The sequence below is a fragment of the Spinacia oleracea genome, chromosome 5 (genome assembly GCF_020520425.1).
Source record: "Spinacia oleracea cultivar Varoflay chromosome 5, BTI_SOV_V1, whole genome shotgun sequence".
Classification (NCBI taxonomy): Eukaryota; Viridiplantae; Streptophyta; class Magnoliopsida; order Caryophyllales; family Amaranthaceae; genus Spinacia; species Spinacia oleracea.
In genome coordinates this window covers 31,599,857-31,611,676 of record NC_079491.1, presented here as the reverse complement: position 1 = coordinate 31,611,676, position 11,820 = coordinate 31,599,857, and the positions used below count along the sequence as shown (strand labels likewise).

Genomic DNA, 11,820 nt, shown 5'->3' with positions numbered 1-11,820 from the left:
CCACATACATCTGTATGGATTAAACCCAATAGTTCATTTGCTCTTTCTCCAACTTTAGAGAAAGGTTGCTTTGTCATTTTGCCAAGTAAACATGATTCGCATTTACCATAATCCTCTAAGTCAAATGGTTCTAGAATTCCTTCATTTTGAAGTCTTTCTAAGCGTTTCAAGTTTATATGGCCTAATCGACAATGCCACAGATAGGTGAGATCTGAATCATTCTTTTTGGCCTTTTTGGTATTTATGTTATATACTTGTTTGTCGTGATCTAATAAATAAAGTCCATTGACTAATCTAGCAGATCCATAAAACATCTCTTTAAAATAAAACGAACAACTATTGTCTTTTATTAAAAAGGAAAATCCCTTAGCATCTAAGCAAGAAACTGAAATGATGTTTTTAGTAAGACTTGGAACATGGAAACAATCTTCCAGTTCCAAAACTAGCCCGGAGGGCAATGACAAAAAGTAAGTTCCTACAGCTAATGCAGCAATCCGTGCTCCATTTCCCACTCGTAGGTCGACTTCACCCTTGCTTAACTTTCTACTTCTTCTTAGTCCCTGTGGATTGGAACATAAGTGTGAGCCACAACCTGTATCTAATACCCAAGAAGTTGAATTAGCAAGTATACAGTCTATAACGAAAATACCTGAAGATGGAACGACTGTTCCGTTCTTCTGATCTTCCTTTAGCTTCAAGCAATCTCTCTTCCAATGCCCCTTCTTCTTGCAGTAGAAGCATTCGGATTCAGAAGTGGGTTGACTGACCTTCCTCTTTACAGATTTGGCGCCAGTTTTCTTAGTTGGGCTGGCCTTGTTGCCACCTTTCTTAGCATTCCTCTTCTTTCCAGATTTCTTGAACTTGCCCCCACGCACCATAAGCACATCCTGCTTATCACTTTTGAGCGTCTTTTCAGCGGTCTTCAGCATACCGTGAAGCTCAGTGAGCGTTTTGTCTAGACTATTCATACTGTAGTTCAGTTTGAACTGATCATACCCGCTATGAAGAGAATGGAGGATGGTGTCTATAGCCATTTCCTGAGAAAATTGCTGATCCAGCCGACTCATATTCTCAATGAGTCCAATCATTTTGAGAACATGTGGACTTACGGGCTCGCCTTTCTTAAGCTTGGTCTCAAGAATTTGTCTATGAGTCTCGAATCTTTCGACTCGAGCCAGATCTTGGAACATGTTCTTCAACTCACTGATGATTGTGAAAGCATCTGAGTTGATGAACGTTTTCTGCAGATCCGCACTCATGGTGGCGAGCATTAGACATTTCACATCCTTGTTGGCATCAATCCAACGATTGAGGGCTGCCTGAGTGACCCCGTCGCCTGCGGCTTCGGGCATCGCCTCATCTAGGACATACTCCTTTTCTTCCTGCATAAGAACTATTTGCAAGTTCCTTTGCCAGTCAAGGAAGTTTTTCCCGTTCAACTTCTCCTTTTCGAGAATTGATCGAATGTTGAATGAATTGTTGTTTGCCATATTAAAAACTACAATTGAAAAGAATAAACAAATAAATAACCATTCACAGTTTCTCTTAATAAACTTAAATTCTAGCATACATGCATAATTCAATGTTTATTAAGCATTTTATTCAAGTTATGTGTTCCGGCAGGTGTGAATAAAATGATTCCAAGATCCTAAAATCATTGAAGAACTAAGCACAGTTTGTCGACTTAATCCTAAAACATCTTAGGTAAGCAAAAGCCTTTTGCTAATAGTCTAGAAACTATTCTTGGTTGATAGGTACGTCTAAGAACTTATTAGGTAAACCTATCGATTTTGCCACGACATAAAAGGACTCCTTACTTATATCGTTGAGTTTCACCAAAACTAACATGTACTCACAATTATTTGTGTACCTTGCCCCTTTAGGACCAATAAGTAACACCTCGCTGAGCGAAAACTATTACTAGATTGATGTAAAGGATATCCAAGCAAGTGTATATTTTGGCATGGCACCTTTTAACTCAATTTTTAAGTTTGGAACTTAAGGCTCTTACTATGTTGGTTAGATTTTAAGTGAACTAAAATCCTTAATCATGCAACATAATCAAGCCACAATCTTATGCATAATTAAGACATATTTAAAGCAATAAATAACTTAAAGCATGCATAAGATAAATGTGATCTAGTATGGCCCGACTTCATCTTGAAGCTTTGACTTCAAAGTCCGTCTTGAAAATCTCCGTGGGAGGCACCATTTTCTTCAAATAGGATAAGCTATAATTAAAACTAATTACAACTATTTGATGGTACGCAGACCATATTTGAATTTGAAAAACAACTTTGGTACTTTAGACCAATTACATTCAAATTAATGGTACGCAGACCATATTTTCTATCCTATTTGGGCCATACTAGTCACTTCATAACCTGCAAAACAGTACATATACAATATATACCATTCACCCATTCATTATCATGAATGGCCCACATAGCTGGTTAGTTAAAACACATTATGCATCACGTAAACATTTGCAGCAATTAATCAAGGGCACCAATAATCTACCAATTATTCAGTCCTTATTAATTCTAATCAAGTTGTTTTAACCTTAAGGATTTGTAGACCTAATCAAGAGTTTATGACTAAAAGGGCTCCCACTTAAACCAATGAATTCATATGCTTTACTAATTTTAAACATAAAAATGTATTTCTAGTCTAACCGGAAACATACAAATTTAATTAAAATTTAAAGCTCATATAAATTTATAATTGAATCCAAAAAGTTTAATTTAATTTCAGTCGTATTTAAATTAATTCATGATTTTAATTTTAGTAAAATAATTAGAATAAATAAAATTTATTATAATTACAATATTCAAAATTAAAATCCAAGAAAATAATTTAAATTATTAATTTTAAAATTAATTAAAATTACGTAAACTGAAAATTTCAAATTAAACATTCAAAACGATCTAATCGCAACGCAAACACCCTACGCATCGCACGCCCATGGGCCACACGCACACAGCCATCGCTGGCCATGTGCGCGCAGCCCATGCGCTCGTCGCATAGCTGCTGCATTTTCCCATCGCAAGCCATCGCACAAGTGGTGCTCGCTGCGCGCGCGCTAGCGCTCGACGCACGCGAGCCATCGCTCGCTGTGCGCGCTCGCCAGCGCTTGCTGCGCGCGCTCCAGCGCTTGATGCACGCGAGCCATCGCTCGTTGTGCGCGAGCAATTGCGCGCTGCGCGCGATCAGCGCTGGGCGCAGCGCTCGTGGCACGCAAGCTTGCGCTCGCTGCGCGCGAGGCTGCGCGCGCTTGCGCGAGGCAGTGCGCGTTGTGGCGCAGCTCGCTTGCTGCCCACACGCGACTGCCATGCCTTGCCTTTGCCCATGCCCATTCATCCATAGCTCGTGGCCCACGACACAAGGCAGGGCTGCTGCCTTGTGCTCGTGCACCATGCCCCTGCTCATTGCATTCGTGCCGCACGGGCGACGAGCTCCCTTGCTCGTCGTCGCATGCCCGCACTATACAACACCCCTTAAGGGTAACACGAAGCGTCCATTGCTTTGTGCGTGCAAGTTATATGAACGAATCGCATAAAAATTTAAAATTTATATTTAAAATTAATGACAAATTAATAAATTAATATTAATTTCACAATTTTAGGGCGAAAAATCGAAAATTTATTATTCAATTTATTTCCGATTATCATGGATTCAAGCCTAGGTCATAAAAATTTTAAATTTATCATAAATTTACAATTTTTATGGTGGTTTTTAATCATAGGTTTCTAATTAAATTATAATTAATTATGAAAATCAAATTAATTCTAAATTATTCTAATTTTCAACAAATTAATCATAATTACAAATTAGATTGCATAATTAACAAGGCTAGGCATTCAAACTTGTTAAACATATACAGTAGGTCAATCAAAAATTCAAGATTTATCAACAAGAATCGCAAATATTTAATTTAACATCTTAAATTTACGAAATTTTGCATTCGAAAAACTAAAACCTTCGAAAAGTCATAGTTAGGCTTCGAATTTGAGAATTCTGGGTTCGGCAGAAAATAATATTTTTGTCAAAATTTTAGAATGCCTTTTACTTGCGGAATTGACACAAAAATCACTCGATTTGGATGAGTAACGAAGAAACTGCCGAAAAACTGCGTACGTATAATTAAATAAACGCAATTTGCAATTAATTAACAATTACGAAAATTAATCACCCCTTTTAATTCTTGCAAATTTGTAATATTTAACCATGTTCATGCAATTTAGATTATGAAAATAATAAGAGGCTCGTGATACCACTGTTATGTTATGATACATATGACAATTCATAAATCATGCGGAAAAAACCATTAAGCCAGGAATACACATTATTTACACATAATCATATAGCATAATTTAGATGCATACTCTTTGTTGCGTGCCTTCCCTAGCTGCGCCCGAACCGAACAAGAACAAGTCTTTAGGACTCCAAGTGTCGTCCCTCCGTAGATAGTCCATAGCACGTCCGGATCCGCCTTAAGATTGACCAACTAGAATCGCCCTTAAGGTACTATTATTTTCGGCTAAATGGGCAAGAGTTATGGCTGATTTTTCTGCTTAAAAATCCTAGTTTTGAATACTTGAAAACTTATATATAAATAATGACCCCTATGCCCTTATTTATAGAGGTATGGAAAAGGAATTGTAATCCTACTAGGATGTGGATTTGTTAATTAGAACTTTATTAGGACTCTAAATAACAAAGCAATTCTAATAAGATTAGGATTTTAATCTTCGCACGAATCCCAATAGAATTAGGATTTCCGGCATACGCATCGCACAAGCCGTGCACCCGCGCAGGCCTTGCGGCCCACGACAAGCGCACAGCCCATGTGCGGTGCTGCGTGCGCGCGCGCGCCCTTGGCTGGGCCTGGCCTTGCGCTGGGCCTGGTCGAGGCGTGCGTTGCGTGCGGCTCGCTGGGCGATGGCCTGGCTTCGTGCTGGGCCTTCGTCTAGCGGGCCTCGTCCGATGCTAATTCGTACGATACGCTTCCGATTAAATTCCCGATTCCGGAATTCATTTCCGATACGAACAACATTTAATATTTCCGATTCCGGAATTAATTTCCGTTTCGAACAAATATTTAATATTTCCGTTTCTGGCAATATTTCCGTTTCCGGCAATATTTCCGATTCCGGCAATATTTCCATTTCCGATAATATTTTCCGATACGTACCATGTTTCCGTTTCCGGCAACATCTACGACTTGGATAATATTCATATTTCCGATACGATCCATATTTCCGTTTCCGGCAATATCATCGTTTCCGGAGTATTCATTTCTTGCCTGTGACGATCTCAGCTCCCACTGAAACCAAGATCCGTCGATTCCGAATATCCATAGATGGAGTATTTAATGCCATTAAATACTTGATCCGTTTACGTACTATTTGTGTGACCCTACGGGTTCAGTCAAGAGTAAGCTGTGGATTAATATCATTAATTCCACTTGAACTGAAGCGGCCTCTAGCTAGGCATTCAACTCACTTGATCTCACTGAATTATTAACTTGTTAATTAATACTGAACCGCATTTATTAGACTTAACATAGAATGCATACTTGGACCAAGGGCATTATTTCCTTCAAAAATGTTCAATCCTTGGAGTAACACCCACTAAAAAAAAAATTGTATTACATTTTTTTGAATATTTTGTCCATGAGCCAAGTACGTCTATTAGGCTTCATAAACGTAAAAGATGATATCTTTAATATGTCTCTCAGGTAAGAAAAATAACCTAATCGGTGATTTGTACAACCTAAATATTTTTAGATATAGTCTTCACTATTTTCCTAGGAAAAACAACCTAAATATTTTTTCTTCAAGTTATATCTAGTTCCATATTCTTCACAAAAAAAAAAAATCAGAACTCATTGGTTCCACCTGCACAATATAACATACTCATACTACACAAAGTAGATCGTCTTAAAACTTTGTACAACACCAAATGATGCAATTATTTATGATCAGGAAGCTTATTTACATCAACCATCAAAACAGAGTACAAAAAATGAAGCAAAAAGAGATTGTTAAGAAATGGTAGCTTCCATAGTCAAATTTACCAAACAAACAGCTAGAGTTTTTTTTAGAAAAGAAAAAAAACTTTGATCTCTCGCCTAACTACATTGAAGCTATGTTACAAATATGTACTATGTATAACACCCAATCAAATGTTGACACAACAAAGATCAACCAAGGACCAATGTTACCGAATTTTTAAAGAAGAGTCCTCTCAGTCAATTGTAAAGAATCATAAAAGATGAATGTGAACTTTCCTCAATCACATAACTGATACACTAATTATCTAAAACAATATGAGCAGTTACCTGCCCCTGGAATAAGTTAATGGATGGCTAAGATCGTTGACAAAGAAGAGACAGAAAAAGATCACATGCTGTTTTTTCTTCCAGTAAATTTCCTCGCCATGAAAAGTCAGGGAAGGAGGAAAGAAATATCAGTGTCACAACCATGAGGTAGTTCAGGACTTGTCCATGACCTGAGCAAGTTGTGCAGCTCAACGTGATCAACGTCGTCAACGCAAAACAAAGATAACTTCTTCGGTACACTTAATTTTTAAGCAGAGAGCCCTTAGCTGGAAATTTCTTTGACTCCGCTGTCCTCTCAAAGTATATCTTCTTTTAGATGTGTTGTGGAGAAGTTAAAACTTTTCAAACTTAACCTTTTTACAAAAGACTCTTCCAACCTTCCTTATGTTCCCTCTACCATTTGTCAAATTTAAGCTTCCAAAATACAAAAAATACACCTTATTGTTCCTAAAGTTCTCCTTAATCGTGTCTCTAATCCACTCTTAAGAATTATCTTGGACAATCAACACATAAGCTTTATTGTTAAATTGTTACAATATAAATAAAAAGGCGACAACCATCTGAAGTCAACCGCCTAGTGTTAGTGTCTCAATGTCCCTTCGTGAATACTACATGGCCCGAGTCTTCCCTCATCCCCTCTAGAACTAACTCGCTTGCCCTAAAACTACAAACTATCAGTACGAAACAAAGTTCATACTCCTAACACCTATCTAGTGACAATTCACCCTTGTTTATGAAAAACATTCTTCTTACAAAAACGCCAAAAGAGAACAAAAATATTTCCATTTTCAACAATACATACATTAACTCCATTAGCCTTTCTTCTCTAAAATTAATTAATTGATTTACTTTCCAAATCTTATGCAACCATTATCCAATAATTCAAGTTTCAAACTATTCATGGAAAAAAAATCTATCTAATATAAGCAGAATACCATGACAAAATCTCCAAAAAAATCCATACACAAATTTAAATTGGTAACCTGAGAAGGTCAGTCCTAGCCAACCCTCTGATTTGAGGCCCCATGAATCATGTATCCCAACTAAACCTGATCATTCAAAATCATCAAAATTTCAACATTTCAAATAATTAGTTCTGACACAATTTCTTAGTAATCCGAATTCAACCTAATTAACCCAAAATGTTTTATTTTTCCAGTCATCAGACAACGAAACAGAAATCAAAATTTTAACCAGCTAATCGCAAATCGAACCCAATGCAAATTCACCAAATCAACAACATCAATATCACCAATCAATCAACATTTAAAAAATTCAAATGTGCAATATTTGTAACCTTTTTTTTTTTTTTCAAATTTCAGAAATTCCCCAAAAAAAAACTGACATTTTTTCAGCCTCGGAAGATGACAACACTGAAATCGGAAAACCTAATTCATTAAAAAGAAGTCAAAATTAACTCCAATACTTGTTCACTCAAACATGAAATCGATCAAAACAAAACTCAAATCCAATAAAATCGGCCAAATTTTGATAAAATAAAATATTATATCCATAAAATGAAAAAAAAACCTCGAAACCTAATTAAAAGAATAAAAACTGAAAAAAGGACGAAAATATCAACATACCTGCTCGAAGAAGATCGGAGAGGATTTGAGGAAGAAGATCGGAGAGGATTTGAGGAAGAAGATGGAAGATGTTTTGAGGAAGAAGATCGTAGAGGATCGAAGGAGAAAACAGGAAGGAAGAGAGAGAAAATGGTGGAACAGTAAGGGTTTGAATGTATCCTCGTGTAGAATAAAGTAGTGTAAAGGGTATGTGAGTCTTTTCTAAGGGAAACACGAAAAATATTATTACTGAAACGCCCTCACCTGTTTCTATTATAATAGAGATTAGTATATAGTATTAATTTGATATTAATTGATGATTGAAGGGATTTTCAATGTTAATAGCCTATTTATACTACTCTATACGACAAGCCCAATTGTTGGTGGACAAAACTAGGAATACATGGTAGTATAATAGAGTGCATCGTTATTCGACGTCCGGATAAGCTAAAATCGCACGCAAAATTTTATGTGAAAGTACGATGTTACCTGTAATCCCCCGTAAATTTTATTAATATTTTTAACGTATAATTAATTATATTTAAATGAAATTTGTGAATCTTAGAAATAAATATATATTTAATGTATATTTATTTTATTTAATTGCATTTTAAATATTATAATGATTTATAAAATCTAACATTTTTAGAATCATACTTCGAAAAGAATTTGAAATACGAAAACACTTTTGAATTTAGAAAATACTTCTAATCGATTTTGGATCCAAATACTTTCAAAAGTTGAAAAGCAATCTTAATCCTAGCCCAATTATATTCATAAGCCCACAAAATATCTAAACCCCAATATTCTACCCACACAATTATTTTCTCTCTCCTCCCCCACTCACAAAATTCACGTGATTTTTCTTTTCTTCTCTTCCTCATCTTTCACGTGAACCCAATTCCCCCTCCCTCTCTTCTTACTTCCGCTGAACGCCGACCACCACCACCATCTGGTCGTTCCTGCCATGTACTCCCCTGCTTGAAGCGCCGCCGCCGTCGACCTCCTTCCTCCTCCGCCGTCCTGTAATTCTTCTCCTCTCGTTCGTCTTTTCTCTTTTATGCTCTTTTCTTGCTTACTCTCTTCACACGCTATCACCCACGGCCACCACGTTGCGCCGCGCCGACCCTGCACCGCCTGCAGCCGGCCGTCGTCGCTTCCCTTCCGGCCATCACTCTCCTTCCTTCTCGTTCTTTCTTTTTCTCTTACGTGTGTCTTTATTTGCTCGCAGCCACCGTGCTACCGCCACCGCAACCACCAGCATCGTCGCCTAGCCGCGCTGCGCCACCTTCCCGCCTGCTGCCGCGCCGCCACTACCGCCGGCCAGCAACTCCTCTCTCCTCTTTATTGGTTATTTCTTGAACCCTAAGTTAATAAATTAAATGTTTTAATTAAATGTTATTATTTTAATTTATGTTTTGATTGAATTAAGTTTATGATTTTTATGATTTATTATGAAATTCAGATTTCATGTTTTGCAATAATTAAATTATTAATTTTCAGATTATACGATTTGATTGAAATAATGGTTTTAATTATTAAAAGTATGAAATTTTAAGGTTTTTAACGATTTAAATCATGGTAGGATGGTTGTGGATTATTAAAATTATTGTTTCAACGTTCTAGGAATGTTTAATTGGCCATGGCGAAGTTTTAAACGAGTTATATTGCTGAAAATTTAAAGTATAATGTTTGCGAAGAGTTTTCAACGAATTTCAATCACTAATTCAATAATTATGATGCTAGGAAATCAAATGTTCAAGTTTTAATGTTGGGGAAGGTTTTAAATATGTTTAGGATGTATTTAGAATGCTTTATTATAGTCGTGAATGATTAGGAATTGATTGGGATTATTTGTTGGTTGTTTTAGGCGGAGAATTCTCTTTAGGCGACTTTTGAAAGTGTTAAAGTGGCCTATCAGTTTGTTTACACAAGGTACGTACATACATGTGTGCTTGGAAATGTGTGTTATTTGTTGGAACCATGTTGAAATCGTTTATGAACTTGGTTATGTTGAAATTTGCATGTTTAATGTTGTTGGATGAACATGTTGAACATAGGTTTCGTTATGAGAATTATAACATGTTAGTCTGGATGATTGATGCAAACATGTTGGTTGGGAACACTAGATAATTTTATATATATATATAATATATATATATATATATATATATTGATTAAGATCGATTGATCGTTGTTCCCTTTTAGCTTTTCACTACTTTATGAGGGCCGATGACCTTGTTTAGTAAGTTGAAACCTTATACCCATATAGAGGGTTTGATCAGTATTAAAGGAAAGGTTGAATTTAATTGGAATGAGTCTTGATTGATACCTTTTTGATCACTTACGTAATTCCAAGATAAAAACAGTTGTGAATAATTGTGGATTGTATGCCTTATGTGATTGTTGAGTCACAACAGAGTTTTAATCTGTAAATCATGCAAAGTGAAACTGAGTAGCAATAGCTTTAGACTGTGCACGTCTGAAGTGACGGACACACAGGAGTTGGGGTCCATGGTGGTAGCCCATGGCCTTTTCTGGGACCGGATTGATCACCGTGTCCTATTTTTATTCAAAAGTTCCTCGATATCGCAGGTCACTGAGTTTATGGAGTCGCGCCTGTACCTCGTCTTCCTTAGTGAAGCTTCTAGCTAAACAACTCGGTCCATTGACTATTTCAATTTAAAATAATATTATTGTTATAAAAGTTTAGTCCAGTCTAGACTAGTCTAGTCAAGTGTGGTCGTCGAATTAACATGTTTTGTCTGCCCTTACTTATGTTTTATTAGTATCATGATAGGATTGTTCGTTTAATAGAATCATGCTAGGATTATTATTGATTTAGTATGTAGTACTCATCTTTGCTGATTACGTGCTTTGTTTGTGTGTGTTGATCATGGCTATGCCTTATTGATCCTGTGATGACCCATTTCGGTGAGCAGTCTCTAAGGATCAATAAGCGTTGCCATCTACAGGTTTGAAGATGATGCATCATTGAGATCGGGATTAGAGAGCTTGTATTTATTTTGCCTTGCTAAGTGATTTGGGTTTTGTTAATTTGGACTTTAACTATTTACATTCCTTCTTTTTCGTTGATTGATTTTTGGGATTAAATCTGTAATCGATTATTTATAAACCTAAAAGTTATTTTTATGTTTTCCGCTGCAAAATTCTGAATAAGCCGTTACGTTTTCACACGGGCGATAATACTTTGATAATTCTCTATAGTTATATTTATAAAAGGGTTATTTCAGAAAAAGGGAATTGTCGGGGTGTTACAAAGTGGTATCTAGAAGCTTATGGTTTTACTTCAATACTTTTTAGGCGCCTAAACTAGCTAGTTTTCTAAAACGGATTTCCTAGAATTGAGCTCCTACTCATTATATCATTAAAAAAAATGCGTACTTTTTTTGGGGGACCAAATTCATTTTATTTTGTTTGAAAGTATATTAATATTTCTTATTTAAGTTCGAAATTAACTTATTTATTCGAAACTTTTCGTTTATGTGAATTAAGTACGTTTTTCTTTCTTTTCGAAAATAAATTAAATATATTCGGAAAAAATCTTATTCCTTAAGTATATTTATTCGTTTAATAAATATTTATTCGTTTAATAAATATTTATTCGTTTAATAAATATTTATTCGTTTATTATTTATTCGTTTAATAAAAACTTCTTATTATTTATTCGTTTACAAAGAAAAAAAATTCTTTATTTTATTTATTCGTTTATTATTAATTTGTTTAATAAAATTATTTCTTACTAATCGTTCTTGTTTTATTCTTTAAATTCTTCAATGTTTGACCTATTATGATTTATTATGAGAGATGGGTAGTGTAGGAAAGGGCATATAGAATAGAAGCATTATGTCAGCATTATGTCAACATGATTGTACTTTCTCTGTCTGCTAA

The 11,820-nt window shown here is 35.7% G+C and overlaps 1 protein-coding gene across 1 annotated transcript; it reads right to left on the bottom strand.

Annotated features, from left to right (window-relative positions):
• Positions 1–447: 447 nt before the first annotated feature.
• On the bottom strand, positions 448–1,267 carry LOC130462109 (uncharacterized). Its single transcript, XM_056830476.1, has 2 exons — positions 650–1,267; positions 448–560 (listed from the first exon to the last, which is right to left on the bottom strand). The coding sequence occupies exons 1-2, from the start codon at positions 1,257–1,259 to the stop codon at positions 544–546; spliced, it is 627 nt and encodes a 208-aa protein (XP_056686454.1). The 5' UTR covers positions 1,260–1,267; the 3' UTR covers positions 448–543.
• Between the last annotated feature and the right edge of the window lie 10,553 nt (positions 1,268–11,820).

Bases quoted from the DNA above. Each gene is read 5' to 3' on its own strand.
- LOC130462109 (XM_056830476.1), bottom strand. From the start codon at position 1,259: ATGAGTGCGGATCTGCAGAAAACGTTCATCAACTCAGATGCTTTCACA.